At 52.7% G+C, this 25,307-nt stretch overlaps 1 protein-coding gene across 2 annotated transcripts; it reads right to left on the bottom strand.

Moving 5' to 3' along the window:
- Positions 1-2,035: 2,035 nt before the first annotated feature.
- LDLRAP1 (low density lipoprotein receptor adaptor protein 1) lies at positions 2,036-24,897 on the bottom strand. 2 transcript variants are annotated; one of them, XM_081146240.1, is made up of 9 exons: positions 24,707-24,897; positions 16,532-16,674; positions 15,652-15,764; positions 13,572-13,686; positions 8,105-8,177; positions 7,640-7,726; positions 6,996-7,126; positions 5,561-5,595; positions 2,036-4,034 (listed from the first exon to the last, which is right to left on the bottom strand). In XM_081146240.1, the coding sequence occupies exons 1-9, from the start codon at positions 24,792-24,794 to the stop codon at positions 3,890-3,892; spliced, it is 930 nt and encodes a 309-aa protein (XP_081002366.1). In that variant the 5' UTR covers positions 24,795-24,897; the 3' UTR covers positions 2,036-3,889. The 2 variants fall into 2 exon arrangements, with proteins under 2 accessions (XP_081002366.1, XP_081002367.1); XM_081146241.1 differs by lacking the exon at positions 24,707-24,897 and adding an exon at positions 24,273-24,329 and having other exon boundaries at positions 2,043-4,034.
- Positions 24,898-25,307: the final 410 nt, after the last annotated feature.

Genomic DNA, 25,307 nt, shown 5'->3' with positions numbered 1-25,307 from the left:
GCAGCAGCCCCAGAGGGCAGCCACCTGGGAAGAGGCGGGAAGGATCTGTCCTAACCAGTCTATGAAGACAGCCCCTGCCTCAGGTACCCAGCCTGGCCTAGGCCTGACAACCTGCCTGTGGAGACACCCACTGGCCAGCATCTCCCGCCTGTCCTTTGGTAGAGGCTGCCCATTGCTGGGCAGCTGGCGGCACAGAGCAGGGCACGGGCAGCTCAGCTTGGACTTGTCCTTCACCCCACGGGTGGGTGGTGCCATGGGAATAAGCTCTGGAGTCAGACAGACTGGGGCTCCAATTGCAGGTCCACTCCTTACTGGTTATGATCCTCTCCTGACCCTCAGCTGTCCCATCTTGAAAATGAGACTAGGATCATCCATCTTGTCGCACGGTTGTTAGGACCAGTATCACTGATGTTATAAAGAACCTAAGAGGGCCGGGCATGTAGTTAGCACTGGAGAAAGGCCCCCCTCTTCATATACAAACGGGACACCTGTTGTGATCCCTACAAGGGGTAGCCAAGGGAGGGAGGCTGGGGTCAGGAGAGACCCCAAGGCAGCTCCAACCCCAAGCCAACGCCAAGGGTACAGAATCTACCCAGATTCCCTATCCAGGTTTGTCACAGTCTTTGGAGAGATTTAATGGGGGTGGTTTCTCCTCCTGGGAGAGACCCCAACATCCCCCAGCGAAGCTGAAGGTCAATCAGACCTGAAAGGCGACTTTGTTCTTCCTGGCTTTTCCGTTACGCATGAAAGAGCAGACAGCGGGTGCCCAGGATTCATAATTTGAGACATCCAGAGACTAAAGACATTGGCCAAATTTAAACCGAAAGATGAACTTGTTGGGTGTCTTTTCAGATTACGGGGGAAGAAGAAAGAGAATTTAGTCACCCAGGATCCACTCAGAATTCACAGCGTCTGCCGCCGGCTGACATCTCGGGGCTTTGCCTCTGGGTTTGAACACTTTGAGAATCACTGTTTGAAAGGAACAAAGCATGAATGTCTGAGGAGACCCCCCACTGGAGCCTGGAGAGCGGCTGTTCTGTGAGGGCTGTGCGTGCGGGTCGCCAGGTCACAGGCACCACGACCGCAGACATGGCTCCTGGGAGGCCACAACATCGTGGGTCAAAGGTCACATTTCTGAGTCTGGGCTGTGGCTCTGCCAAGTGCCGGAAGGTGACTGCCTTCCTCCCTGCGCCTTGGTGCCTGCATCTGTAAAAGGGGCTGATCCCATCTGGGCTCCACAGGGCTACTGTGATGAGACAAAGCTGAGAGCTCAGCAGAGCCCGTGCACAGAGTAAGAGCTCAGTTAATAGCAACTCTTGGTTGTCAATTTTACTTTCATTCCTTAAACATATTTGCTCCAAATTTCCTGAGATAACCTTTAGATAAGCCCTCTAAGGACACCACCAATATGACAGTGGTCACCTCTGAGTCTCATAAAACCAGGGAGGTAGGAAGGGTGGGGCTTATTGCACCCTTTTTCCAGGTGGGGAAATTGAGGCTCAAGGAAAGAAGTTGACTGATCCACTTAAGTCTCTAAGTGGCAGAGCCAGGGCTAGACCTTGGGTCTCCAAAGCCACTTTCCCCCATCGCCCATCCCAGTCCCATCACACCCAAGTCACACATCCTGAATCCACTTGGACCCTGTCTGGACTGCCACCCCCAGCACTGCGCCCCAGGCCCAGTTTGTGTTCAGCACAGTCTGTCAAATGAATAAATTTTGAGGACCCATTTGAGAATGTGATGGAAATGATAGACAACACCCTCCCCAAGAAAAACGTACACACACACAATTGCATGCACATCCTGGGGCTTCGCAGACCCTGGTTACGAAGTTCAAACCTAGGTTTTCAGAGACCTCTTGGGTGCTGACCCTACTGAGGGGCCCAGAGATGACCTCATCACACCCATCTGCTGAGTGAAAAGGGGGTCCTGATGGGCTCCAGCCTGTGGTCACTGCTGCTCCGCCCACCGGAGGGCAGGAGCTGCTGGTCGCCCACTCCCACATTGTCCTAGGTTGCTCCATCCAAGTGCTCTTTGTGTTTCCAAAAAGAGAGCATTTATTACTTGTCCTTTCCTCATTAGAAATTCCTTTACAACAACACGGAGAAAAGCACAAGACTTATCTGTAGGCACACGGGGAGCACACCAACCGCAGGTGCCCAGAGACCACGGTGAAGGCCGCAGTCCAACATATACAAACACAGCCCGGCCCTTCTCAGGGCTCCTGGACCCCAGTGCCAAGGACAGCTTGTCAGGCCCAACCCACACTGCCTCATGACAAAAACAGGGGCTGATACCAAGGTCAGGGGAGAGCAGCAGGGGTGTAGGGGCTGAGCAGAGAAAGGAAGTTGTATTTTGATAAAGGCCCTACAAACCCTACCCCACCCCTCACCCAGGCACTTCTGTCTTTGTGTTTTGGTATAAGTGCTTAGACAAGTAGATTCTAAGAAATGGTGTTTTCCTGGGCTGGGGAAACCTGCTCTGACTATCAGCAGTGTCTTACTTAAGATTAGCAAAGCAAGACCCAGGAGGCACCTCACGATGGTGAAGTGCTGGCAGCTTGGCTGGGTTTCAGGATGTGGGGAGCCCTGTGGAGACTAAGACGGAGGCAGGAAGGAAGACCCTGAAAACAGGCTGCTGCTGGTGTGTCCCGACCCGGGAGGTCAAGAGTGTCAGGATGCTTAGAGTTTGGTTTTGTTTAACCGCCTGAATTAACAGACGTCAAACAATTCCATTTTCCCGGAAATCAACAGCAATGAGGCAGCGAGCAGGGCACGGAGGCCCCTGCCAGTTCTGTGTGGAAAGGCACCAGATGGTTTGTTACAAAACACATTTTGGTCATGAAATAGCTGGGGTTTTTGGTTTCTGGGAGGACAACAAAGCTAGAAAAAAGGATGTGTGAACTGTGTGAGGCATAGGTGAGAAGGCAGCTTTGGCATCAGGTCTGCGTTCTACTCTAGACTCTACCCCTTTCACGCTGCTGGCCTCAGTTTTCTCATCTATAAAAGGGCAACAAAATATTCTTCCTCAAATCCAGGAAGTACGGGAGGTGGGGCTCAGGGACACTCAGACACAGATAAAAGGGAGGAGTGAGCACAGCTCATCCATATGGGGAAAAGTGGCGGGGGATGCCACTGGAGGGCAGCCATGCAGCAGACTCTGGGAGTCCATGGGCAGCTGGTCACACTGGGTCAGAGCACTGACGGACCATCCTCGGGGACTTTGGGCCCCTTCTCGTGGAAGGGCAGCAAGAAAGCTCTTTGCACTGCAACACCGTCGTGCACCCTGGGAGCCACACCTGTTGTGTGTGCTTTAAAGTGCCAGCTGTGTGTCATCTTTGGTCAGGGGCCGCCCCTCTGTCTCTGAGAATCCCCGGGTCCAGGGGCTCAAACCCAGGCCTGCTGGGGCCCCTGCGGCAGACAAGCAGAAGGATGCAGTCCTCTATGAGGCTGCAGTGCCCTCCTGTGCTCAGAAGGTGACAGAAATGAATGCTCCTACTGCCTTCAGTGAGGAGCAGGGCTGCCTCCAGGGAAATCTGGGTCCTTAGAGAAAAGGGACAAGAAATGCTTTGGTCACTGTCCGGACACACACAGCAGAGCAGAGCTTGCTCAAGAGAAGGCAGGAAGCTGGTTTTAACACTGCGCTTGTGCCTGACATAGAACCAGCTTCCGAGTTGAACCAGAAGTCACTGAATAAATATTCAAGGCACCTTTCAGTTCTTAGACAGCGGGATTAAAAAAAAAAGGTTCCTTTCCTTTGCTTGACTGGCTGCAGCTGTGATCTGTAGGCTGACAGTGCTGTGCACCAGAAAAGGGTGGCTGGGGGTCCTGGGGCTGCCCCACCCCAACCGCAGGAGACTTTGGTCACATGCCCCGGCAGCCCTGGGCGCTCAGAAGCTGAAGAGATCGTCCTGCTCAGTGCTGCTGCTGTCAGGCTTGTCCCAGTCGACGGGCGAGAGGCACTGGGCGTCATGGATGTCCTGTGCTGTCAGTCCAGTGTCCAGGACCTGAGGGTTTGTCCGAGATTGGGCGAGCCTGGAAGGCAGAGCTGTATGAGCCGAGGGCCCAGGCAAGGAGCTGGCGGGGGCATGAGGAGCCAGTCCAGCCCAATCGGCACCAGGGTCAGAAGTGAGAGGGCACGGGTGGGAAAATGCCAGGACACAGGGGCCAAAAAAGAAAGTCTCAGATGTCAGGAGAGGTAGAGTCTCTAAGCAGACAGCCTACCCTTGACGGTCAAACGGCTCAGAAAACTGTGGGGCAGGCAGTGGCATTCTCGCCACAGAGAGGCGGGGGCACCCACACCGTTCACGGCTCCATCGGGAAATGCCCAAGAAAGGGGCAAGGGCGGCACCGGCGAGGGCAGCGAGAGGGGCACACGTGGGAGGGAGACAGTACAACCACGAAACTGTTGGCTGTAACTATGTTCAACACAGTGCCATCCAAAAATGAATTTAACAAGGGGGACAACCTAAGGAGCGAACAGGGGAGAGTTAAGTAAATTACGGCCCATGTCCTTAAAGGAATGCAGGCAGTGGATGAAAGATGTGTGTGTGCCTAAGGCGTTTTCAACAGCCCGGAGAAATGCTCCCGATTTGTCAGTGATAAGTGAAAATCAGGACCCCCAAATGTAAATATGACGAGCTGATCAATGCAAAACAATGCATCTGTATAGGATTAAGCCCAAAAGCCTGGGCTGTGGGATTATGGGTTATTACTTCCTATTTAATGCTTTGCTGATTTTTGAAGTTTTTAATAAAAGGAACATGATACTTGGGTAATCTGGAAAAAGCAAATGGAAGATTTTCTTCAAATGAGGCGGACAGCCAGCCAGCAAAGCAGGGAAAACAGTAAACGAATGTCTTTGCCTCCAGGAAGGAGCCACACATGCTGGTCCCCGCCTCCGGGGCCAGGGGCTCCCCAGGCTCGGGCAGGAAGGGCTTGAGGAGGAGGGAGAGGAATGTAGGGGGCTGCTGGGTGTCCCCAGGGAGAAAGGGAAGCCAACTGGGAACCCTGAGCTGCCGGGCCTCTCCTCAGCCTTCTCGGTGGCCCTTTCCCAAGCTAACGGTAGCCATGGCTAAAGGGATGGCCCCCGGGAAGGAGAAATGCCACCACCCCAGGCTAAAGGAAAGTATCTCCTTGCTGTGCCTGACATTCCTCCTCTATGGAATGCTCTGTGGGCTTGAGTGAGCACTGCCTTCTCCCTGCCCCTTTCCATAAATGTAAAACCTCTGGAGGGAACAAAGGCTGCAAAAAAGCCACTTTTTGAAGGTTACACCAGGTGCAGGAAGAGGAAGTCTGCCTGAGCAATAGCAGTGTGTTTAGTTCAGCTCCAACTACGGTAAAGCAGCCACTAGGAATAGTTTCTGACTTAATAGCAAGAGCTTTCTAGCAGACCTGGCCAACCCCAGACAGTGAGGTCCCCATCCCTGGAGGCATTCAAGTTGAGATTTTTGTTCTGGAGAAGGTCAGAATTCATGCTCTCAGACATGGCAAAGGGCCCCAGAGACCAGCCGACAAATGCCAGGCCTCCTTCCCCAGCAAAAGGAGCCCAGTAATGTTACCTTGAAAATGCTTCATCCAGGTCATCATCCAGCTCCTTGGGGAAAACAAAGTGGGAGATATGAACCCTAGGTCGGGAGGCCCATGCTCATAGCTGGGACTTGTCCCAGCCCTGGGTAAGCTATAGGGACTCCAGCACAAGCATAGGAGTCTGGTGAGCACCTGAAGGAACAGGCATAAGCAGGTCTCCCACCTGGCTACCACCAGCAGCACCTCAGCCCAGGGACCCAAACCTGGGATGTGGAACAGGAGAAAGAGCGCCTGGGTAGGTTCCATTCCCAGCTCTGTCACTACTTGAGTGACCCCTTAGGCAAGACACTACTCCTCTTTGAGACTCTGCTTTTCCTCCTGTCAAATGAGGGGGTTGAGCTGAATGACTGCTAAGGCTTTCAATTCTGAGAGGAGGAGGGCGGGGAAGGTTTTTTTGCTTTCATCTGCTTCCAAAAGCCCAGCCCAAATTCCAAGCTCCAGGGAGAGCTGCCTCAGTGGGAAAACAATGGGCGAGGCCTCCGCAGTCTCCCTGAGCATGGGCAGGGGCCAAGGGTGGTTCCAGACAGCGGAGAACAGGCTCAGCGCGCCTGCTCAGTGGACGCTGGGCGGCCCCCAACTGGCAGCGGGATTTCACAGTTTTTCATGTCCCTCAACGTGCCAGATTATTTAAAATTAAAGAGCTATGACAAGTAATGTGCGATTCTGCAATGGACCCTGGTCCAGAAAAAGGACACCGTGGGGACAAGTGGTGAAATGTGAATAAAGCCTAAGATTATATAATCGTGTCGTATCAGTGTTAATGACTTTGATCACTGTAATGTGGTTACATAAGATGCTAAGGTTTGGGAAGTCTGGATGAAGGGTAAACAGGAATTCTTTGCATTGTTTTGTAACATTTTATAATTCTAAAATTATTTCCCAATGAAAACTACTTTTAATTTTAAAAATCAGGTTCCTCTGGGAGATGCTGCAGGCAGAGGTCATCGCCCTCACTGAAGGGATGAAAAAGCTGGGACACAGAGGTCAGGGGTCTGCCCTAAGTCACAGAGCGTGTCAGGGACCAACTGCTGACTGCCCAAGTCTCAGACTCCTCATTCAGTGGCTAAGCGAGGAGGGGTGTCAGGAGCCAACTGCCCACACAAAGAACAAGGGAGCCTTTAGCTCGTCCTGTGGTGGGTTGAGCTCTGGGTGCTCAGGCCAAGAGGCTGGGCATTGTGAGGAGACAGCTGTGCTGGGAGCCAAGCCTATTGAGGACGTAGCCCTGGGTTCAAAGGGGACATTGTTTACCCCCTACCCTGGGTCTGGGTGCTGCTGGGCTGGGTCTGACCCTTCTAGATGCCTGTAAGTCATGGGTGCCAGGCCCTGGACCACCCTTAGGCCTCACCCCAGGAACAGGCTGAGGCTCACTGGATCCCTGTGGGGTCAGCAGGCCACATGAACACTCACCCAGACAACGCTGCTGTTATTCAAGGCTTGAGGCCTCAGTGACTCGTCGACGTTAGTGGTATTAGCGCTGACCGTGGACAGCGGGGCCTTGGCCATCTCTTCCAAGTCCAGCAGGTTCCCAGTGGCGACCACTGTGAGGGGTCCGGTCAGATGTGTCAGTGGGAGAGGAGCCTCCTGGGCTGTCCTGGTCCGGACTCCCTCCTTCGGCATGGCCTTTCCCATGTCTATCACTGAGACCACCCAGAGCCCTACTTTGGTACCTCCCAAAGCGGCTGAACAGCTGCCCCCAATGTGAGAACTTCTCCCCAACTAATGGTTTAGGCTGGAACTTTTATATTCACAACAGGTGTTAAGTTTTTAGGAGATCCCACACAGGATGTAAAGTATATACAGGGAGGTATATACATATGTTCATATTTTTGCATAGGAACCTATGTGGAAGAACATGCGTCATAATGAGTAACTTTCCCCCTTTATCTCCATTTTCTAATTTATAACGACCATGTATTATTTATTTAACAACAAAACAAAAATAAAAAAACCAAGAGTTTGCTCCAGCCCAGGAGGGAGTGGGGCCCTCTGGGTAAAGGGCAGACCCCATGTCATGCAGCTGATTCCACCCCCTCCCCCTGCCCAAGACTCACGGTTCTTCAACGAGGGGGTGCTGTCGCCGCGGCCCCCGCCCAGGCCATCCCCTCCCTCTTGGCTGGCTTTCTCCCTCTTCTCCTTCTCTGTGGGACCAAGGCACAGCGCTTTAGCGCCTCTGACCCTAGCACTCCGACCCCAGCACTCCGTCCGGGGAATTGCTGGGCAGGGAGTAAGCTATGGCCAACCTCAGGGGACAGGGGTAGGTCTCCAACAGGGAGGAAAGAAATGCAGATGTCAGTTAATCTCCACAAGCACTTTGGGGGGAGAGACAGCTGTTTCCATTTCCTCAGATAGGGACACTGAGACTCAGAGAGGTAAAGGGACCGTCCAAGGTCATACATCAGGTAGGTAATGAAGGTGGGAGTCAGCCCAGGCCTTTACCAACCCCTCCCCACCCCATTCTGCCAGCCTTCTTCAACACTCCCTCTACCCCCACCCCAATGTCTGTGAACAAGGCTCACCTTCCTTGGACACCTGCCAAAACTCAAAGGCAACTTTGAAGGCCTGGGCTACTGTGAGGGTGACAGCCTGCGCCTGAAAAACAGGAAGTGGGGTCAAGGGAGGGGTGCATATTAAGCATGTAACAGCAAGTCTTAACAGGAGGCTGGGGGTCCTGGCCAGGCCCACCCTGGCTCCATTCCAAGGCTCTGGAATGCCTGATGGATGGAGGCAGAGTCCTGGCCCCTCCCAGGTCACAAAGCAGCCAGGTTATAATGAGGCCACACCCTCTCCACCGGTTGGGGGGGGTGGCATCTTCACCACCTGTAGCCCAGCCAAGGTTCCCACCCTCATTCCAGCCCTCCCGCCTCGGCAATGGCTGTTCACCTCCACCTTTTTCCCTTCCCTTTGGGCTTCCCTAAATTCAATTAAGTGTAAGGCTTACTTCCTCTGAGAAGTCCTCCCTAATTACTAGAGGACCTCACATACTTACTTAACCCTTGGAATCAAAAAACAGAAAAGCCAGAGGTGGAAAGGGTCCGACCACTGTCTGAATGAGCTACAGCAGCAAAGGTCACACTGGTTAGTACTATACAGAGTCAGAGGGCTTATAACTGTGTCCCAGAAAGGCAGTAGGAAGCTTATACATTTCCTGGCAGGAGCAAGATGTCAATGAGTGCCCATGGCAGGGAACCAAAGCCATTCAGTGCCATAACCCACCTGGAAGGAGGGGCCACACCCTGGGCCTTCACCCTTGGGGAACTCCCATCTACTCTTCAAACCCAACTCAAATGTCACCCCCTTTCTCATGTCACAAGCTCACATGCCTGTGTCATCCCATCTGGGTGCTCCCTAAAGGCAAGAATCACAACCCTCCAGAGGTGCAACAAGCTGGCTGAAGCGCATTGTCCCAAGAGGCAGGCATCCTGAGGCTTCGCACTCCCACATTCAATTCAACCCCTTCCTCTCTCTGATTCTAGTTCAGGGTTACTCAGTCAGCTTCTGGGAGTGCAAGTCCCAGAGCTCATAGCTATAGCTGGAGGCGACACCTAGCTTCCTTCGGAAAGCCTGGGCCTAGGGAAGAAAGGCCCGTACCCTTTCAAGTGTACAAGTTCAGGCTTAACCAGCCTCTGCCCCACTCCCTTCTTCTCCGCCAGACAACTCAATTTAACTGAGAAATGAATCCGTGGCTACTGCCTTTAGGTTTTTTTTTTTTAATTTAAAATCCCTAAACAAGCTGACTGATCCATGCCAATTAAACTTCACGAAGTATAAAATCTCATTTGAATGTCTCCGTCATTTACATTTTTGATGGAAGTATGGGCACTTTATGGCAAAACTTAAATATGGTAATTAAGTATGAAACTCTTCACAGCTGTTTACAATTTAAGCTGTCACATCTGAATCAAGTTTAATAGACCCAGTTACCATTGAGAATTGCCCATGAACTAAAAATATGGACTAATTACAAGCCCGAGTCCGATCACTACACACCCAAGCAAGGGATGGTCACTCAGTGCAGCAGGGAGATGAAAACACCATTATTTTTGCCTCCAGGAAATCTGTGAGCACAAGCCTGATAGCGTTTTTGCATAAATCTGCTTGTTCATTTGCATACACGCCTGCCCTTTTGCCCTGAAGTCCCAAGCTGTAAGTTAAACCAAATACAACCCAAGATTCGGAGGTGTACAGGTGGCTGCAAGCCCAGGCTGAGCAAGGACTGGGAGGGGGTTGGGCCCTGCTTCCTGGGGCGGCTGCAGGAATTTGGGCAGCATCAGAAGAAAGGGCTGCCCCAGCCTGCCCTCGGGTAGGGGGGAGATGAGTGGGGGAAGGGGGAGGGAGTCTTCCTGGATTCCACAGGACAGATGTCTATCCCTCTGAGTGTCTCTGGCCTGTGTATCTTATTACCCTGACCAGGTTCTACCTCGCCCAGTTTTTCATGTTCCTGTCACCAGGCTGTTAGGTCCTCAAAGGGACAAGGTCTAGCTTAGGGCTGCAGAACTGGGCCAGGACCCTGGGATGCCAAATTCTAGCCCAGTACTCAGACCAAGTTGAGCCACAAGTCCCTGATAGCCCTGCTGCCCCAGAAACATAACTCTACACAAAAGGATTACCTGAGAAATGCCAATGGCTATGTGAGGGAGGACAGCTCTGCCCCACCCTGCCTGGGGCAGGATTAAGAGCATCATTTTGCTCACTGCCAGTACAGCTGCATCTTTACCTCAGAGCCCAGAGGCTGAAGTGCTTCCTGAGGAGTCCCAGTTGGGCAGATGGAAACGTTTCTTTGCAGAGAAACTTACCCTGGCTGTGCCCAACAGGGGCCACTGGGGAAGGGAGGCCTGGTGGTTGTACTGCCTGGGTTGAGCGGAACTGGTGGGCAACGCAGAAAGGAATCCCTTGCCCTCGACCCCGGATGGGTCATAGGCATCTCACTTATTCAGGCATCCAGGCAAGAGAGGGTGGGGATGTAGAGACTATGGGCCCCAGGCCAAAAGGAGTGAGGATTATGCCAGCATCCAAATTTAAGGCTCCCCTTTGAGATGACTTGACCTCACCACCCTCCCAGGCTCCAGTGACATGAGTCCTAAACTACCACTCACTCCACTGAATTCTGCACCTGTGTCTTTGCGCTTGCTAACTCCTGTGCTGGAGGGCACTCACCTTCTCACCATGCCCACCCCTTTCTCTTGGCCTGGCAAACTCCTACCTATTACTCATCCTTCAGAGCCCAATTCAAAACATCTCCTTCTCTGGGAAGTCTTGCTGACTTCCAGTGAGACTTAATATCCTCCCAGTAGAACCAAGACCCCTTTATCCCAGTTACTGAATCCAGCCTCTTCTCCCACCCACCGCCTTGTTCATTTCTCCATGGCTGACTCCCTGGGTCCCCAGTGCCCGACACAGAGCTTAGCCCAGGACAGACAGCAGCAAGCATCTGTGGGGCCACCTGCTGCCTCCTCCCCAGAAACGTCCACTAAGCCCCAAGAATCCCGGGATTTTCACCATGGCCAGGCCACCAAGCCATCAACACACCACCAGCTTGGGCTTAGCTGAAGACTTGGGGAACACAAGAACACCATCCTTGCATCACATGGTCAATTTACACCCCCTTGGGCTGGGCTAGCTCATCGATGAGCTTCCCCAGGGCTCCCTGAAGGGGGGAGGCAGGTGGGAGAGGGTAGAGAAGCACAAACCATGATCCGACCAATCATCCGACACAGATGAAAACCTGCCAAGAGAGCATGCGTCTGGACCTAAGTGTCCAGCAGGAGCCCTTCCCTCTGCCCAATCGGGGATCTGCTGTCAGCACGAAGCAGTGACCAAGCTGTTTTCCTCAGTAACTGACCTCTTGGCCTGGGGCAGGCTGATCTCAATCGGTCTGTCTAAAGTCCTCTGGACGCGGAGGACCTGGGCCAGGCCTCCCTTCGCAGCTGGGCCAGCACAGGCTTTCTTTTACCTCCCAACTGCGCCTTCCCAGAGGAAGCTTCTGCATCTTGGGAGCCCCCTCCCCAATCCGCCGCTCTGCAGCAATGGCCATGGCCAGGTGCCCTGCCCAGCGCCTGCTCTGGTCAGTGGGGAAGAAGAGAGGGACAATGGGGACATGAGCCTGCATTTTTAAGTCTGTATGGATTCATAAGAAACAAAGCCAGGAGTCCAGTGTCATGGAAGAATCCACCACAGCTCAGGGACCTAGGGTATCACGAGGCACAGGCTGAGTGGCCAGTGACACTGAGTCTACCGAAAAAATGGTGCACAAAAGAAACTGGGGCCTTACAGAACAATCCTGGAGGTCACTGAGGTGACCTCCTCATTCTGTTGATGGGCAAGCAGCCCAGAGAAGGGCAGGGTCTTATCCACGGTTACACAGCAAGTACATCAGCCAGGATCACACCCCTCACGTCTTCTCCTGTAGTGGTCCTTCCAAGAAACCTGTGGGACGCTGAATTGTGATCCCAAAGATGCCCACATCCTAATCTCTGGAACCTGTGAACCTTACCTCACATGGCAAAAGGGACTTTGCTGATGTGATTAAGGATTTTGAGATGAGGGATTATCCCGGATTACCCAGTAGGCCCAATCACAAGGGGCCTTATGAGAGGGAGGCAGGAGAGTCCAAGCCAGAAATAGTTATTGATGAAGGAAGCAGAGAGGGAGATTGGCAGATGCCACAATGCTGACTCTGAGGCTGAAGGGGGCCATAAACCAAGGAATGCAGGTGGTCTCTAAAACTATAAACAGCAAGAAAATGTATATCCCCTAGAACCTTCAGGAGGAAAACCACCCTGCCGACCCACTTCAGACATCTGACCTCCAGAACTATACGAGAATAAATCTGTGTTGTTTTAAACACTAACTTTGTGGTAAGTTCTTATAGCAGCAATAGAAAACTTATATCGTATCTAAAGCATGTCTGATGGGTATACCAGTAAGTATGGAGGTCCATTTAAAGACTGTGATGTCCTTGACGTGTTCTTGATGACAGAGGAAAGGGATAACCCACAGGGCATCTCCTCTGAGTTTCTGAGAGCCTGTTTTCCCACTCCACCACTTTTCTCCTTGACTCCCATGACCACAGGGCATGGGGACTGGGGCTCTGTGCTCTGTACACAGAGGTTAACAGAGGCCAAAACTAAATCAATAAATGTGTGGAACCTCTTTCCAGGGCAAATGCTCAGACTTCAGGGGCCAAGGAAAGGAAGGGGGCTTCCAACACCAATGGTTGACTCACTCGGGCTGCCTGCCCCAAAGTTCAAGACAAATGCCTAGAGACCACAGAGATTCCCACTGGTTACAGATAGATGTGGCCAGGGGGTGACCTAGAAATGGGGCCAGGAGTCCCTGGCTCCTGACAGTCACGCAAGGAGGGGGAAAAAACATGGGTTTCACTCTGCCTGGCTAGTTGTGTCATCTTCAACAAGACAGCTTACCTCTATAAGTCTGTTTTCTCATTAAAAATAAAAATAAAAACAATGAAGACAGTAACTGCTCCCACCTCACAGTGCTGTTGTATTAAATAAAAAGATAGCTTAGAGGTGACCACTGAAACAAGCACACAGTACGTACCCAAAAAGTGGCCATTTTCCTCCCTGCTCTGCCACAGGAAGATGGGCCTTCCTAAGGTTCTCACTTTTGCTTTTCACCGTGGGCCCCTCTGATCACCAATCTCCAAGGACTAGTCCCAGACAAGGCCCTGCACCTCCAGATCACATTATTAACAGGAGACCCCCCAAAATCTCAAATCCAACAAATCGTGTTATAGACTGGAAGGTGTCCAGGGCACTCACTAGGGATAGGGGCTTGTCAATGCTCACAGCCCACTCTGACAGGTGTCTTGGAGCCCTCAGTTCTCACCACCCACTTGGGGTTCCCAGAGATTTCATACTTTAAATGATGTGCCACTCTGGTCTTGCCTCCCCACCAGACAGGGCCCCAAGGACAGGCTTCCAACGCAAGCAGAGCCTGCTGGAGCTCCAGCCTCTCCCCACTGACCATTTTCCGCTTGGTGCAGAGGAAGGCATGGCACTCAAGATTCTCGTTGTGCTGGCTCTGGGCGATGTAGGCAAATACTTTGCCATGCATCTTGTCTGCTGTGCAGTAGGAGATCCTGAAAGGCAAGTAGGAAATGTCACCAGACCCCAGCATGGGGGCCTGACAACAACCAGCTAGGGCATCTCCCGAGTTCCAGGCAGCCTGCTCTCCCACTCCACCAGTGCGAGGCTCCAGAGAGACAGCCTTGGCCTCTGGGCCTGGCATCCTGGGCCATCCACGGGGGCAAGGGGGGGACCCAGGCTAGGCAGGAAGGAGTGGAGAAAAGACGGGAGACAGGGAACTTTCCCCCTCTACTGAGTCACCCCTAAAGTTGAAATAGTTGAGCCCTTACTGTATACCAGGCAACGTTCAGACATCACCTCATTTAACTCAGAGCTGCCCTCTGAGATGGGTTCTAGTATTATTCCTATTTTTCAGATGAAAAAACTGAAGCTAGCGTCTCAGACAACCAAGCTAGTGGCAGAGCTGACACCGATCTAATCTGCTGATTCCAGAGGCTGTAACCACTGCCATGCTACCTCTCAAGAGTTTGTGTTGACCAGCTAGAAGGGGAAGCGGGACACTGCCCACCCACCGAGGCCCTTTACCTGGCCTCCCCCTCCCCTACCTGCCCTCCGGTCATGCTGCTGGCCAGAGGTCAGAGGGGTTCCAGGACTGTCCCTCCCAGGGTTCTGAGACTGCTAGCAGATTCTCCTGGAGCTTGGATGAAGTGGAAGGGCTGGGGGTAGGATGAGGAAGTATGGGCCCAGGGGCTCCCTCCTCTTGGAACACTCGCCTCCCTTGTCTGACTCCTCCCTGCTGGCTCCAGTCAGCCTGGGAATCTCAACCAGCAGAGGAACTGGCAGCCCAGAATGGGCTGACTCCCTTGCCCGGTGTGGCCCCAGCTTCAATCACAGGCATTGACATAGGGATTAGTACCACTTAAGACCCCCAGGTGGGCAGAGGAATGGGGTACCAGGTCCCCAGCTACCTCTTCTCCATCCAGAGGATCCAGCTTCCTGCCACCTCCCCTGGGAGGCCTTCCCAGGTTTCCCCGGGCAGGCCCTTCCTTTTCTGCCCTCTTGGGAAATACTTATACTCCATCTCCTATTTCCTTCCCTCCATTCCCTCCTAGACTAGAAGTTCCTTGAGGGCAGGGCTGGGTCTGACACCTCGCAACCTGGTTGAAGGAGGCAGAGAGAATCAAGAAGGTGAAAAATATGAGCCAGAAACTACAAAACTGCCACCACCCCAGTACTGGCCTGTGCTCCAGCCAACTAAGCCACCTGCTTAGAGACAACGCAATATGGTAGAGGGATGCCTGACAGACCAGGGTCTGCTAGACAGAACTCAGGTCTTGGTGTCCTGGTCCCTACTAACTCACTGTGAGACCTTGGTGGACCTGAGGCCTCTCTGGACCTCAGACTCTCCATTTGTAATATGAATCTCTGCTGTCCCTCTCAGCTCTGAAATCTTACAACTGACCAGCTGAGAGAGGACAGGGAAAGCATGTGGCTCCAAGGGCTGGGCTCTGCCTCCTCATAAGCAGGGCACTTCTCCCACCTCATACCATCTACACTCTGGCCTCAGACTCTGCCTTCAGATATCACCTCTTTTAATTCAGTGGCTTCCCTGGATACCTGGCCAGATGTCCACAGCAGAGCTGCTGCATTCACAGTGGAAGGAAAGAACTGGGACTCTGCAGCTCTCTGCTCCAAGCCTGACTTAGCAGCATGCTTGGGGTGGGGAGAGCAAGGGGAGATGTGGTTCCCACTCCTGATCAGGCCTCAGCGGCCTGCTGCAACTAGTGAGCATGACAGCAGCAACTGTCATTTAACCAAGCACCCATTGTGAGCCAGGTGCTGTGCACTCTGCGCTTCAGAACAGCACTGAGGCAGGATCTATTTCCACTTCAACTTACAGATGAGGAAACTGAGGCTCCAAGGTCATTCAGAAAGGGAGTGATAGAGCCAGGCTTCAGACAAGGCATTCTACCCACTGCCCCAACTGGCAGAATGAATGTGAGCAATGCTGAGCTTACCTGTAAATGGACACGTTCTCAATGAGTTGGTTGGTGATACCATCGGTCAGGATAATCCCCCGGGGCGACACCTTGAGAGTCACCTTCTGCAGCTTCTTCCCGCTGGCCTTGGCCTTGGGGCAGACTTGAGTCAAAGAAAGGACCCACCCTTGTGGCTACACCTAGCTCCTCCAGGCCCCAAACTCCAGACCCAAGTGAGGCCTCAGCTTAGGTGACTGGAAGACATGATTTAGAAGACAATTCAGCTAACACCTTCTTCTGCCAAGCACTGATCCTCGAGTCATCACAGGCAGCAGTGCCTCTTCCCAGGAGAAAATGGACCCAGAGAGGTTAAGGGACTTGCCCAAGGACACACAGCTACGAGGGAGCTCACACTCTGAGTGCTGACTGGGTCATCACAACCCAGCAGGATGACTCCTGGAGACTCTCTGCTCCACCCACTGACCCCGGCTATAGGGCCTGAGCTGAGGGGTCTGAAACCACCTAGGGAGGTGGATTTATAGGGCCCAAGTTTACTCAGAGCTGAAGAGGGAATAATCTGGTCTCTGGTATGCTAACCTGCCCCTCAGGCCACAGAGCAAGTGGCTGGGTGACAGTAACCTCCCCCATCCCTTCCTAGCATTAAGTTACCAACCATTAGGCAAGGGGCCTGAGTTGGGTGAGCAGAGGCTGGGAGAGGACATGGCCACAACTGCTAGAAAGGAGGACACTGACCCTCACCCCACAAGCCCAACTGCTACTCTTTACCAGAGTCCCTGATGCAAGGGAACTCAAGGGCAGAGACAGGTCAGACACATTCAATTGGGGTAATAATCAGGAGACAAGCAGCACCCCAGAAGGAAGCTGTCCCTGACTCCTGGCTCCCCCAGCTGGGGCTCACCGTGGCCACGATCCTCTTGACGGCGGCCGCTGACATCTCCTCGCCCTTGGGTTGCTCCACCAGCGTCATGCCCAGGTACTTGAGGCTGAAGAGCATCCCCTCGAGCAGCGTCTCCCGAGTGTCTGTCCAGTTCTCAGGCAGCTCTGGGCAGGAGGACAGGCGCTCAGACCCTGCTGGGCAGGCCCACCCCAGCAACAGCTCTCGCAGTCCCTTTTCCCAGGGAGACCCAACAAGGGGCTGAGGCCATGGGGTCCTGCCATCTACCATTATAGTTAATAAAGGGCTAAACTAACATTTTCCAGTATGTACCAAGTACTCTGGTAAGCTTTACATCAAATACTCTCAATCCTCATGAGAACTTAGAAGGTAAATACTTTATCATACCGATTTATTTACAAAGACACTGAAACCCAGGGAGGCAAAATCATATAACCAAGTCCAAAGGGCCAGCAAGTACAAGAGCCAAGATTCGAACCCATACATTCAAGTCCAAAGCCCAAACTCAACTTCAGTGCTAACAGTTGCTGAGGGCAAACCGTATCATTTTCTCACTAAATCTCCATCACAATCTTATCTCCTGTAAGGTGGATATTATCCCCACATCAGAGATTAGGAAACTGAGGCTCAGAGAGGCAGTCATCAGACAAAGGCCCCATTCGATGGGTAAAGAAAGAGACGAAACAGAGCTATCAAGTAACAGAAGACAATAATCACAAAGCAAGAGCTCCTAGCATTACCTCTAATACTCAAGGCTACCTAGCAAGCAGGCATTTTTTATTCCCATTTCACAGAGGAGGAAACTGAGATTCAAAGGACCAGTAATATGTCCAATTAGCTGTCTATTCAACTCGAAAGCCCAAAACCTATCCATTAGGCAAGACTATCTGCCCATGAGGCAAACTACCTTAACATTAGCAAAAGGTCAGAGAGAAGTTCCTAGAGCCACAGTTATTTCCTCCCGAAGTCCATAATTCCCGAGGCTTACCCTCTGTTAGTAGATAACAGGACTGCCACTGTCTTTATTTTATTTTTTAAATCTTCACTGGAGGACATTTTCATTGATTTTTTAAAATTTTTATTATTTTTTTTTAGAGAGAAGGAGAGAGAGAAACATCAATGTAAGAGAGAAACACTGATCAGTTACCTTCCTCATGTGTCCCAACTAGGGTGGGGATTGAACCTGAAAGCTGGGCATGGGCCCCCGACTGGGAATCGAACCTGAGACCTTTTGGCATATGGGGCAATGCTCCCACCAGCTGAGCCACACCGGCCAGGGCCAGACCACCACTTTCAACCAGAAGTCCACCTAAGCAGGGCTGGCAAAGTAGGTACTACCATGCCTGTCTCCTGGCAGACATTGCTAATCACTTGCAGCTCTCTATCCCCTCTGATTTATGGGCTTTGGACAGTTTTTCAACACAAGGCTCCAGGCAGGCAACACCAATTGATCAGGGTGGCCTTGTTCATCTCACTATCCATCACTACCCTATGGCAAACATTCCCCCCCACCCCCAACCACCATTTTCATGTCCCCACTCTCCCATTTCCTCTGGCTCAGCCCTTTCCTGGTCTGTCTCCAAAGCCACTTCCGCTCCCTCCATTCCAAAGGACCAAAGCTTGCCAAGGTCACAGACGACCTCTTTGCTGTGAAAACATTCCCTAGCCCTCCCTGACCTCTGAAATGCTCGACATTTTTCTGCATTCCTCCTTCCCTGGCCTGCCCCTGCCCCTAGTCTACGGCCTCCTGGAAGACACCCCAGTAGGCGGGTTGCTGCTCATCAGCCTTGGAGACCTTCAGCTCAAACCCCTCCCTTTACAGGTGATGAAACTGAAGCCCAGAGAAGAATGGGACTTGTGCAAGGTCACACAAGTAAAGGGAACCCCAGCTCCCAATCCACTACAAGCAAGTCCTACAATGACTGTTGGGGAGCTACAGGTCCCCCATCTCCTCTCCCACAATATCCTATACACACACACTCAACAGAAGCTTTAACCATGAAGTTTCTTCCTCATGGTGTAACATTTACTTTCCCATCTCTGTGCCTTTGCTCAGGTGGTTTCCTCTACCATAAATGCTCTTCCCCTGCCCTGATCAAAATCCCTTACACCCAGCCTCCTCCAGGAAGCCTTCTCTGAGTCACTATGGCCTAGTGGTTAAGAGCAAGGGCCTTAATCCTAGAATCCCAGTTCTGACACTAACTTAAGTGAATTAATTACCTTCCTTGAGCCTCAGTTTTCTCATCTATAAAGTGGGGGAAACAAGTCCCCAGCTTACAGGGCTGTTCTGACCTTTTGATGAGATAATAAAACGTAACATGCTCAGCAGAAGGCCCCGCCGACAGCTATGCCTCCTAGTGGCCTCATCCCTCCTGTCAGCGGGTTGCTCCTGCCTCCTGAGTGTGGACTTCCTTTTCTTACCAGTCAAGCAGCTGCCTACCATGTGTCTTCCTCTTGAAGGACTTCCATTCTTGCCTCCCCCAGAAACTGGTATGGAGGTGCATTCCTGCCCAACGGTGCTGTTCTGCCTGTCCTACTTCTCCCTTGCCCACCTTCCATCCCCCACGGCCCTCCTAGGACCAGCAGATCCTCCTCCCCCTCTAGGGAAGCCAGCCTCCGCTTCTACAGTTCTGGGCACGACTCCTCTCTTTAATGAGGTGTATGGTCTCTCATGCCCCATGCCCTCTTCAAGACACCAGCACCTAGAAGCTCTCCATATACACAGAGGTAGAATTCAAATACCATGCTCCTGTTCACTGCTCAGCCACCTCACATAGGCTGGAGGAGCCTGGGCTTCAGGAAGAGCTCCCAGAGGGCCCCAGACAAAATACAGGCTTGAGTCCACACCCTTGTTCTGGTCTGGGTTATTTTTGGTCCTGTGGTGGGTAATGACTAGCTATTTTAACGTTGCAATTTTACAGATGACCTATCAGAGTTAGCTGGGGATAGACCATATGCCCAGTCTAACTTGGGGCTGCAAACATGTGCTCTATCCTCATTAAGACCCCCTGCCCAGGAGTCAGAGGTGCCCCTACACAGGTGCCCCTATGCCCTTTCTGCAGCCCCAGGTGACCTGACCTGGCTGGTATCTGGAACATCAGAGTTGCAGCTAAACCCATTGCCTGGGGGGAAGCTCTGACTGGGGCCCTAGCCTCCAGTCTTCCCCGCCTGGAGGGGAGATGGCCTCAGAACCCTCAAAGTGACATCTCAGAAGGGGTATCAAGCTCTGCTGTGACCTGGAGTGTGCTGCTCCTCTAGGCCATGGTTTCCTTATCTAACAAATGGGTTCAGCCCCTCAGGAGCCTCATCAGAAAAAAGTTCAGGATGTGAAAAGTGCTAGGCAAATTTCAGAAGTTGTTAAGATCATGCCCTGGCTGGGTAGCTCAGCTGGTTAGAGCGTCACCCCGATACACCAAGGTTGCGGGTTTGATCCCTGGTCAAACCCGCACATATAAGAATGAATCAATGAATGCATAAAGAAGTGGACCAACAAGTCAATGTTTCTCTCTCTAAAATCAGTATTTTTAAAAGTTGTTAATGTTATCAAGAGAAAATTTTAAAATGATAATAGTGGCAGCTACCATTTCCTAAGTACCTACTTACACTGAGAAAAATATGCTGCCAAGGTTAAAACAATGGGGTCTGGAGATGGGCTGTGGGGTTCATAGTCCCTCCACCTCCCTGCTCCTGTTTCCTCTAGATGGGGATAATACCACTACCCACCCCATGGGGCTCTTGTGAGGATGAAACGAATTCACACGAGGTAGGCTTAGAACCATGCCTGGTACATACCAAGTGCGGCTGAAGTGTGAGCTATTGTTATTTCCAAGGGTCAAGGGCAAAGAGCTTTAATGTATACACGGCCATTTGCAGTATTTGATAAGAAGAGTCAAGGAGATATTAGGATTCCCGTCTCAGGTAAGGAAGCTCAGAGGAGTCTGGCCATGGTTCATAACTGACAGCGCTGGGTCTCGAATCCTACAGCCCATGCTCTTTACCCACTCGCCGCCCACCGTGCCCTTTCCTATGCAAGGCAGGAGTCAGACTCAGGCTCCCCCAGGAGGGGGCGGGCGTGCTGCCCTGCAGGACTGCCTGAGAGGAGTGTCCGGCTCCCCCTCAGTAGGCAGCAGATGACCTGACTCCTTCAAGCCACATATCCCTCTGCTGCCAGACCTGTGAGAAGCAGAATCCCAGCCTCCAGTTAAATGTTCCTTGTACCTGCTGTCCCTCTGGCTGGAATGCTGTTCCCAGATTCCTCCCTCCCTGTATTCATACATGTGTTCCAAAGTCACCTTCTCCGAGAGGCCTTCCCTGACTTCCAGCACTGACACTATCAGTGCCCCTCCTTTATCCCCTTGGTGGGTACCATTTCCACAAACGCCACCTGACATATCACTCTCTGCCTGCAGCTCTCTTTGGCTGCTAGAGGTGCCCATGCAGACTGGGAGCATTAGAGTTCCTATCCCTAGAAGCCCTGCACCCACCACTGATGGAACTGCCCCTCAAACAGAGTAGAGTAACTGCAGAGCACAATCTACACCTCCTCCCAAAGCTCCCCACAGGATGGCGCTCCAGTCGCCCACAGTGGTAAGTGATTCAGTGTTCACTTTTTGGACTCCCTTCCCTGTTTACTTCTCCTAATACTATTTCCTGGGACCAAATAAATGACCTGTACTCACATCTATTTTTTTAAATTTTTATTTATTGATTGATTTGAGAGAGAGGAAAGGAGAGAGAGAAAGAGAAACATCAATTTGTTGTTCCACTTATTTATGCATTCATTGGTTGATTCTTATATGTGCCCTGACCCAGGATCGAACCCACAACCTTGGCTACTGGTCAGGGTTTGTACTCAGATCTTTGTCTCAGCATCTGCTTCTAGAAGAACCCAAATGAAAATACCACCCTATGTAAAGAAGCTACCCCATCATTTCTTCACTCCACTTTACCTGTCTTCATAGCTTCACCACTACCCACAACATACTACCCATTTGCACCCTGGTCAACCTACCTTCTCCACCAGACAGTAAACACTATCAGAAGGGAGACCAACTCATTCACCAGACTCCCCAACACCTCTATCAGTGTATGACACATAGTCAGTGCTCAATAAATATTATGGCCTGAGTGTTTATATCTTTTATCGTAAATATTAAAAATAAGCATGAACAGATCCTCTGCCCCCCCTTCCACCATGAACTAGCTTTACTGAACCTGTGCCTCATATTTCATTAGCTGTTCTCACTGAGTTCTCTGATAGGCTGGCACAACCCAGAAGGAGCCTGAGGGTCAGAGGGACCCTCTTGGAAAAAAGGGTGCTAAGGGACCAGGGTGAGTCACTCTTCCGACAGCTGGAAGAAAGGAAAATCCCTGGCCAGAGACTGAGATAAAACTTTTATGGTTCCCGAAGAGATGGGAGGAAAAATCACATGTGGGAGAGGGAGAGAATCCCCTTCGAAGTCAGGATTAACTGGGAGACAATGGGCCATGAGGTTCAGTGCAAAGAAGCCTGGGGTGCTGGCTTTGCAGTGTGACCTCGGGCAACCTGCCTCCCTTCTCTGAGCTTGTTTCTCCACAAATAAAACAATGATCATGCTTGGCCCTGGCTGGGTAGCTCAGCTGGTTAGAATGTTGTCCCCATACACCAAGGTTGGGGGTTTGATCCCTGGTCAGGACACATACAAGAATCAGTCAAGGAATGCATAAATAAGTGGAATAACAAATTGATGTTTCTCCCACTCCCCTCCTCTCTCTCTAAAAATCAATTAAAAAATTTTTTGTTAATGATCATGCTAATCCCAGGTGAGGACCCTGAGGTGTGATGTGAGGAGCAGGTCACAGCTGATAGCAGATGTCAAGTGTACCCCTAACTCCACCTGTTTCAATTTGGCCCCAAAACAACCTAGCCCTCAAGGTCTGAGCCCAAGGCCTAGCTGGGAACCACCACAGGTCCGGCTGCCCCCACATCCCACCCCAGACACACCTCACAGTTTCCCTCTCTATCTTGTGTCCACTACTGTCCTCAGGGGTAACCAGCCCAACATGGGATGGGCCTGCACCTGCTCCTCCCATGGCCAGAGTCCATGAGGCACAATGTTAACATCTGGGCTGGGGATTTGGAGCACTGCCTCTCGGAAGCTGTGTAGGAAACTCTGGGTCAGGGTCGGTGACTCCACTTCCATCAGCCTCGGTTCCTTTATCTCTAAAATGGATCTGATAAGAATCCTTGCTCTCATCTCACAGGAGCAAATGAAATAATGGAAATGAAAACACTGCGTAAACCATTAAATGACAAAAGCAGTTGTTACCATTTATCAAACTCTTTCTCTATGTCAGGCAAAACATGATTTCATTTAACCCCGACAAAAACAAAATCTTAGGAGAGTATTACTACCATTATTTACAATTTACATATGAGGAACTGAGACTTAATAATGAGGGACAGATGGGAATTTGACCCAGATCATTCTGGGTCCAGAAAGCTTCAGGACAGCATTCTGGGCTTACTGGGGGACAGTAGGAGAGAGGGGTTCTCCTCTTCCTTCTGCAGGTATAGACAGGCTCTGAGACCCCCCAAAAACTTGTTCAACCACACTATCAGTCATGTGGAATGCACATATAACAGGCGACAGAAGGGGAGTGGGAGAGAAGTAAACTACCAATTAGGTGCCAGAAGGAAGCATGATTAACAATAACTTTCTCAACACCCCTACCAGGTTAGAATTTTTACCCCCATTTTACAGATGAAGAAACTGAGGATCAGAAAGGACAAGTGACTTGTCCAATATCAGAGCAGGCAGGAGAAACTGTTTTCTACCAACCAAGATTTCCAGTTCCCCAGATTCAGAGGGGCTTCTAAGGTTCCTTCCCTTGACCTGCATCCCCTCCCGCCCTCATCCCAGGAGAAAATGGCAGGGTTTCCCCACTGGAACAGTTCATCATTCTCAGAAGTCCTGGTCAAATCCCACAAATATTTAAAGGGGCTATTTTGGGATTCATAAGTGTGGGAGATGGTGTGTGCCTGGCCCTAAGGAGTCTCTGACCCCACCCCGACCCACAAGCACAGCCCACCTTCCCAATGCCAGTCTCAGTTTAGGAGGCCGCGGCAGCTGGAACAGCAGAGTTCAAGAGGAGGGGCAGGGAGGGTTCTCTAGGCCCAGACACGCTGGCACTCCTGGGCTGAGGGAACTGCGACTCCCCTGGCTGAGCCCAGGAACGCAAAGGCAAGCGGGTGGGGGTGGCTGTACTGTCAGTGGTTTCCTGGTGGGGGAGACGCCAGCGTCCAGGTGGTTGGCAGGGGGGTGGGAGTGTGTAGGAGTCCTGGCTTTGGCTCCATCTACCAGGAAGGCCTCTGTGACTCCAGACAAGCCACCCGGTTTGTCCTCACGAAAAAGCAGGGACTTAGGTTGGGTTTCTCAGGCCTCAGGAGAAGGTGCCAGGTGACGGCTTCCCTTAGAGTAACTCGAGACGGGGAGAGGAGGCCGGATGAGGCCCCTCCCAGGCGCCCTGGGGAGAGGTGGTGTCGAGTAAGTTACTCCCCTGGGCGCCCTGGGACCTTGGAAGCCCGAGGGGGAAGGTGTAAGAGAAAACAGGTTTCAAAAACAGCCAGGACGCCAGCCTCCACACCTGGGCTCGGCTACAGGAGGGGACGCAGGGGTCTAGGGCCGGGTGTGTGGTACCTCCCGAGCCCCGAGGCTGACCTCGACCCAACTTCAAGTAGGTACCTGCGAAACCAGGCTCGTACCTGGGACAGTTTCTAGGCGCCTGGGAGTCAAAAGATCACCTCCGAGGTTGGACAGGTGGAGGGGGCCAGATGGGCTCCGGTCGGCCGCTAGCGTCGCGGCTGGGGCGCACGGGTGAGGGCTTGGGGCACACTCCCCTCCCCGGGGCACGCACGCGGAGCTCCGGCCTCCCCTAGCTGTCCAGGGCGGCGGGGTGGGGAGGTGCCGGGGGTCGCGCAGGTCCCCCCTCCGGACCTGCCAACCCTTTCCCACTGCTTCTGTCCCTCCTGCCCAGCGGCTCTGAGCCGGCACGAGGCGGGAGGCACGGCTTGACCCCGGGCGACCCCGAGCCCCGCAGGACGCGGGTCAAGCCCCGCCTCTCCCACCGGCGCCAGGGAGGCCGATCCCCGCGGCCTGACCCCCGCCCGGCCCCCCCGGCGGACGCGCGCACACTCACTCCGGTGCCGGCCGCCGCCCCCCCAGCTCTGCTTGGCGAGGCTGGGGCTCCGGATCAGCGCCCTCCCGGCGGACTTGAGCGCGTCCATGGCCGCTCCGGCCGCCGCCGCCGCCGCCGCCAAAACTCCGCCAGAGAAAACTTTCCGCCGGGGTCGGGCGGCGCGTGGGCTCCGCGCTCCTCCCCTCCCAGCGCGAGCTCGGCACCGACGTCGAAGGGGCGGGGCAGGGCGGGCAAGCCCCGCCCGCGACCCCGCCCCCGACACGCCGGCCCCGCCCCCACGGCCCTGGCCGCTGCTCCCGAGGCTGTCCAGACAAAGGGCGCCCGTAAGGGAGGGAGCCCAAAGCCCGAGAAGACGCCGTCTTTTCCTCCCTCTCTCCAGTCCCCTTACTACTCACCCCGTAGGAGTCTGAAGGTTGGCGAGGCGCCTTCCGCGCCGCTGGAGTTGCGGGCCTAGGATCTCTAGACAGTGCAGCGTTAGGGTACTTGGAAACCATTTCATAAATTGGGAGACTGAGGGCTGAGGGGAAGTGTCATGCTTAAGAGGAGGGAGATGCCCAGGGCAGTGGGAGACTTAGGAGAGGTGAAAGTTGTAGAACTTTGC

The sequence above is a fragment of the Miniopterus schreibersii genome (assembly GCF_964146895.1).
Source record: "Miniopterus schreibersii genome assembly, chromosome: 8".
Taxonomy (NCBI): Eukaryota; Metazoa; Chordata; class Mammalia; order Chiroptera; family Miniopteridae; genus Miniopterus; species Miniopterus schreibersii.
The sequence above is the reverse complement of the archived record's forward strand: the minus strand, read 5'-3'. Positions and strand labels throughout refer to the sequence as shown.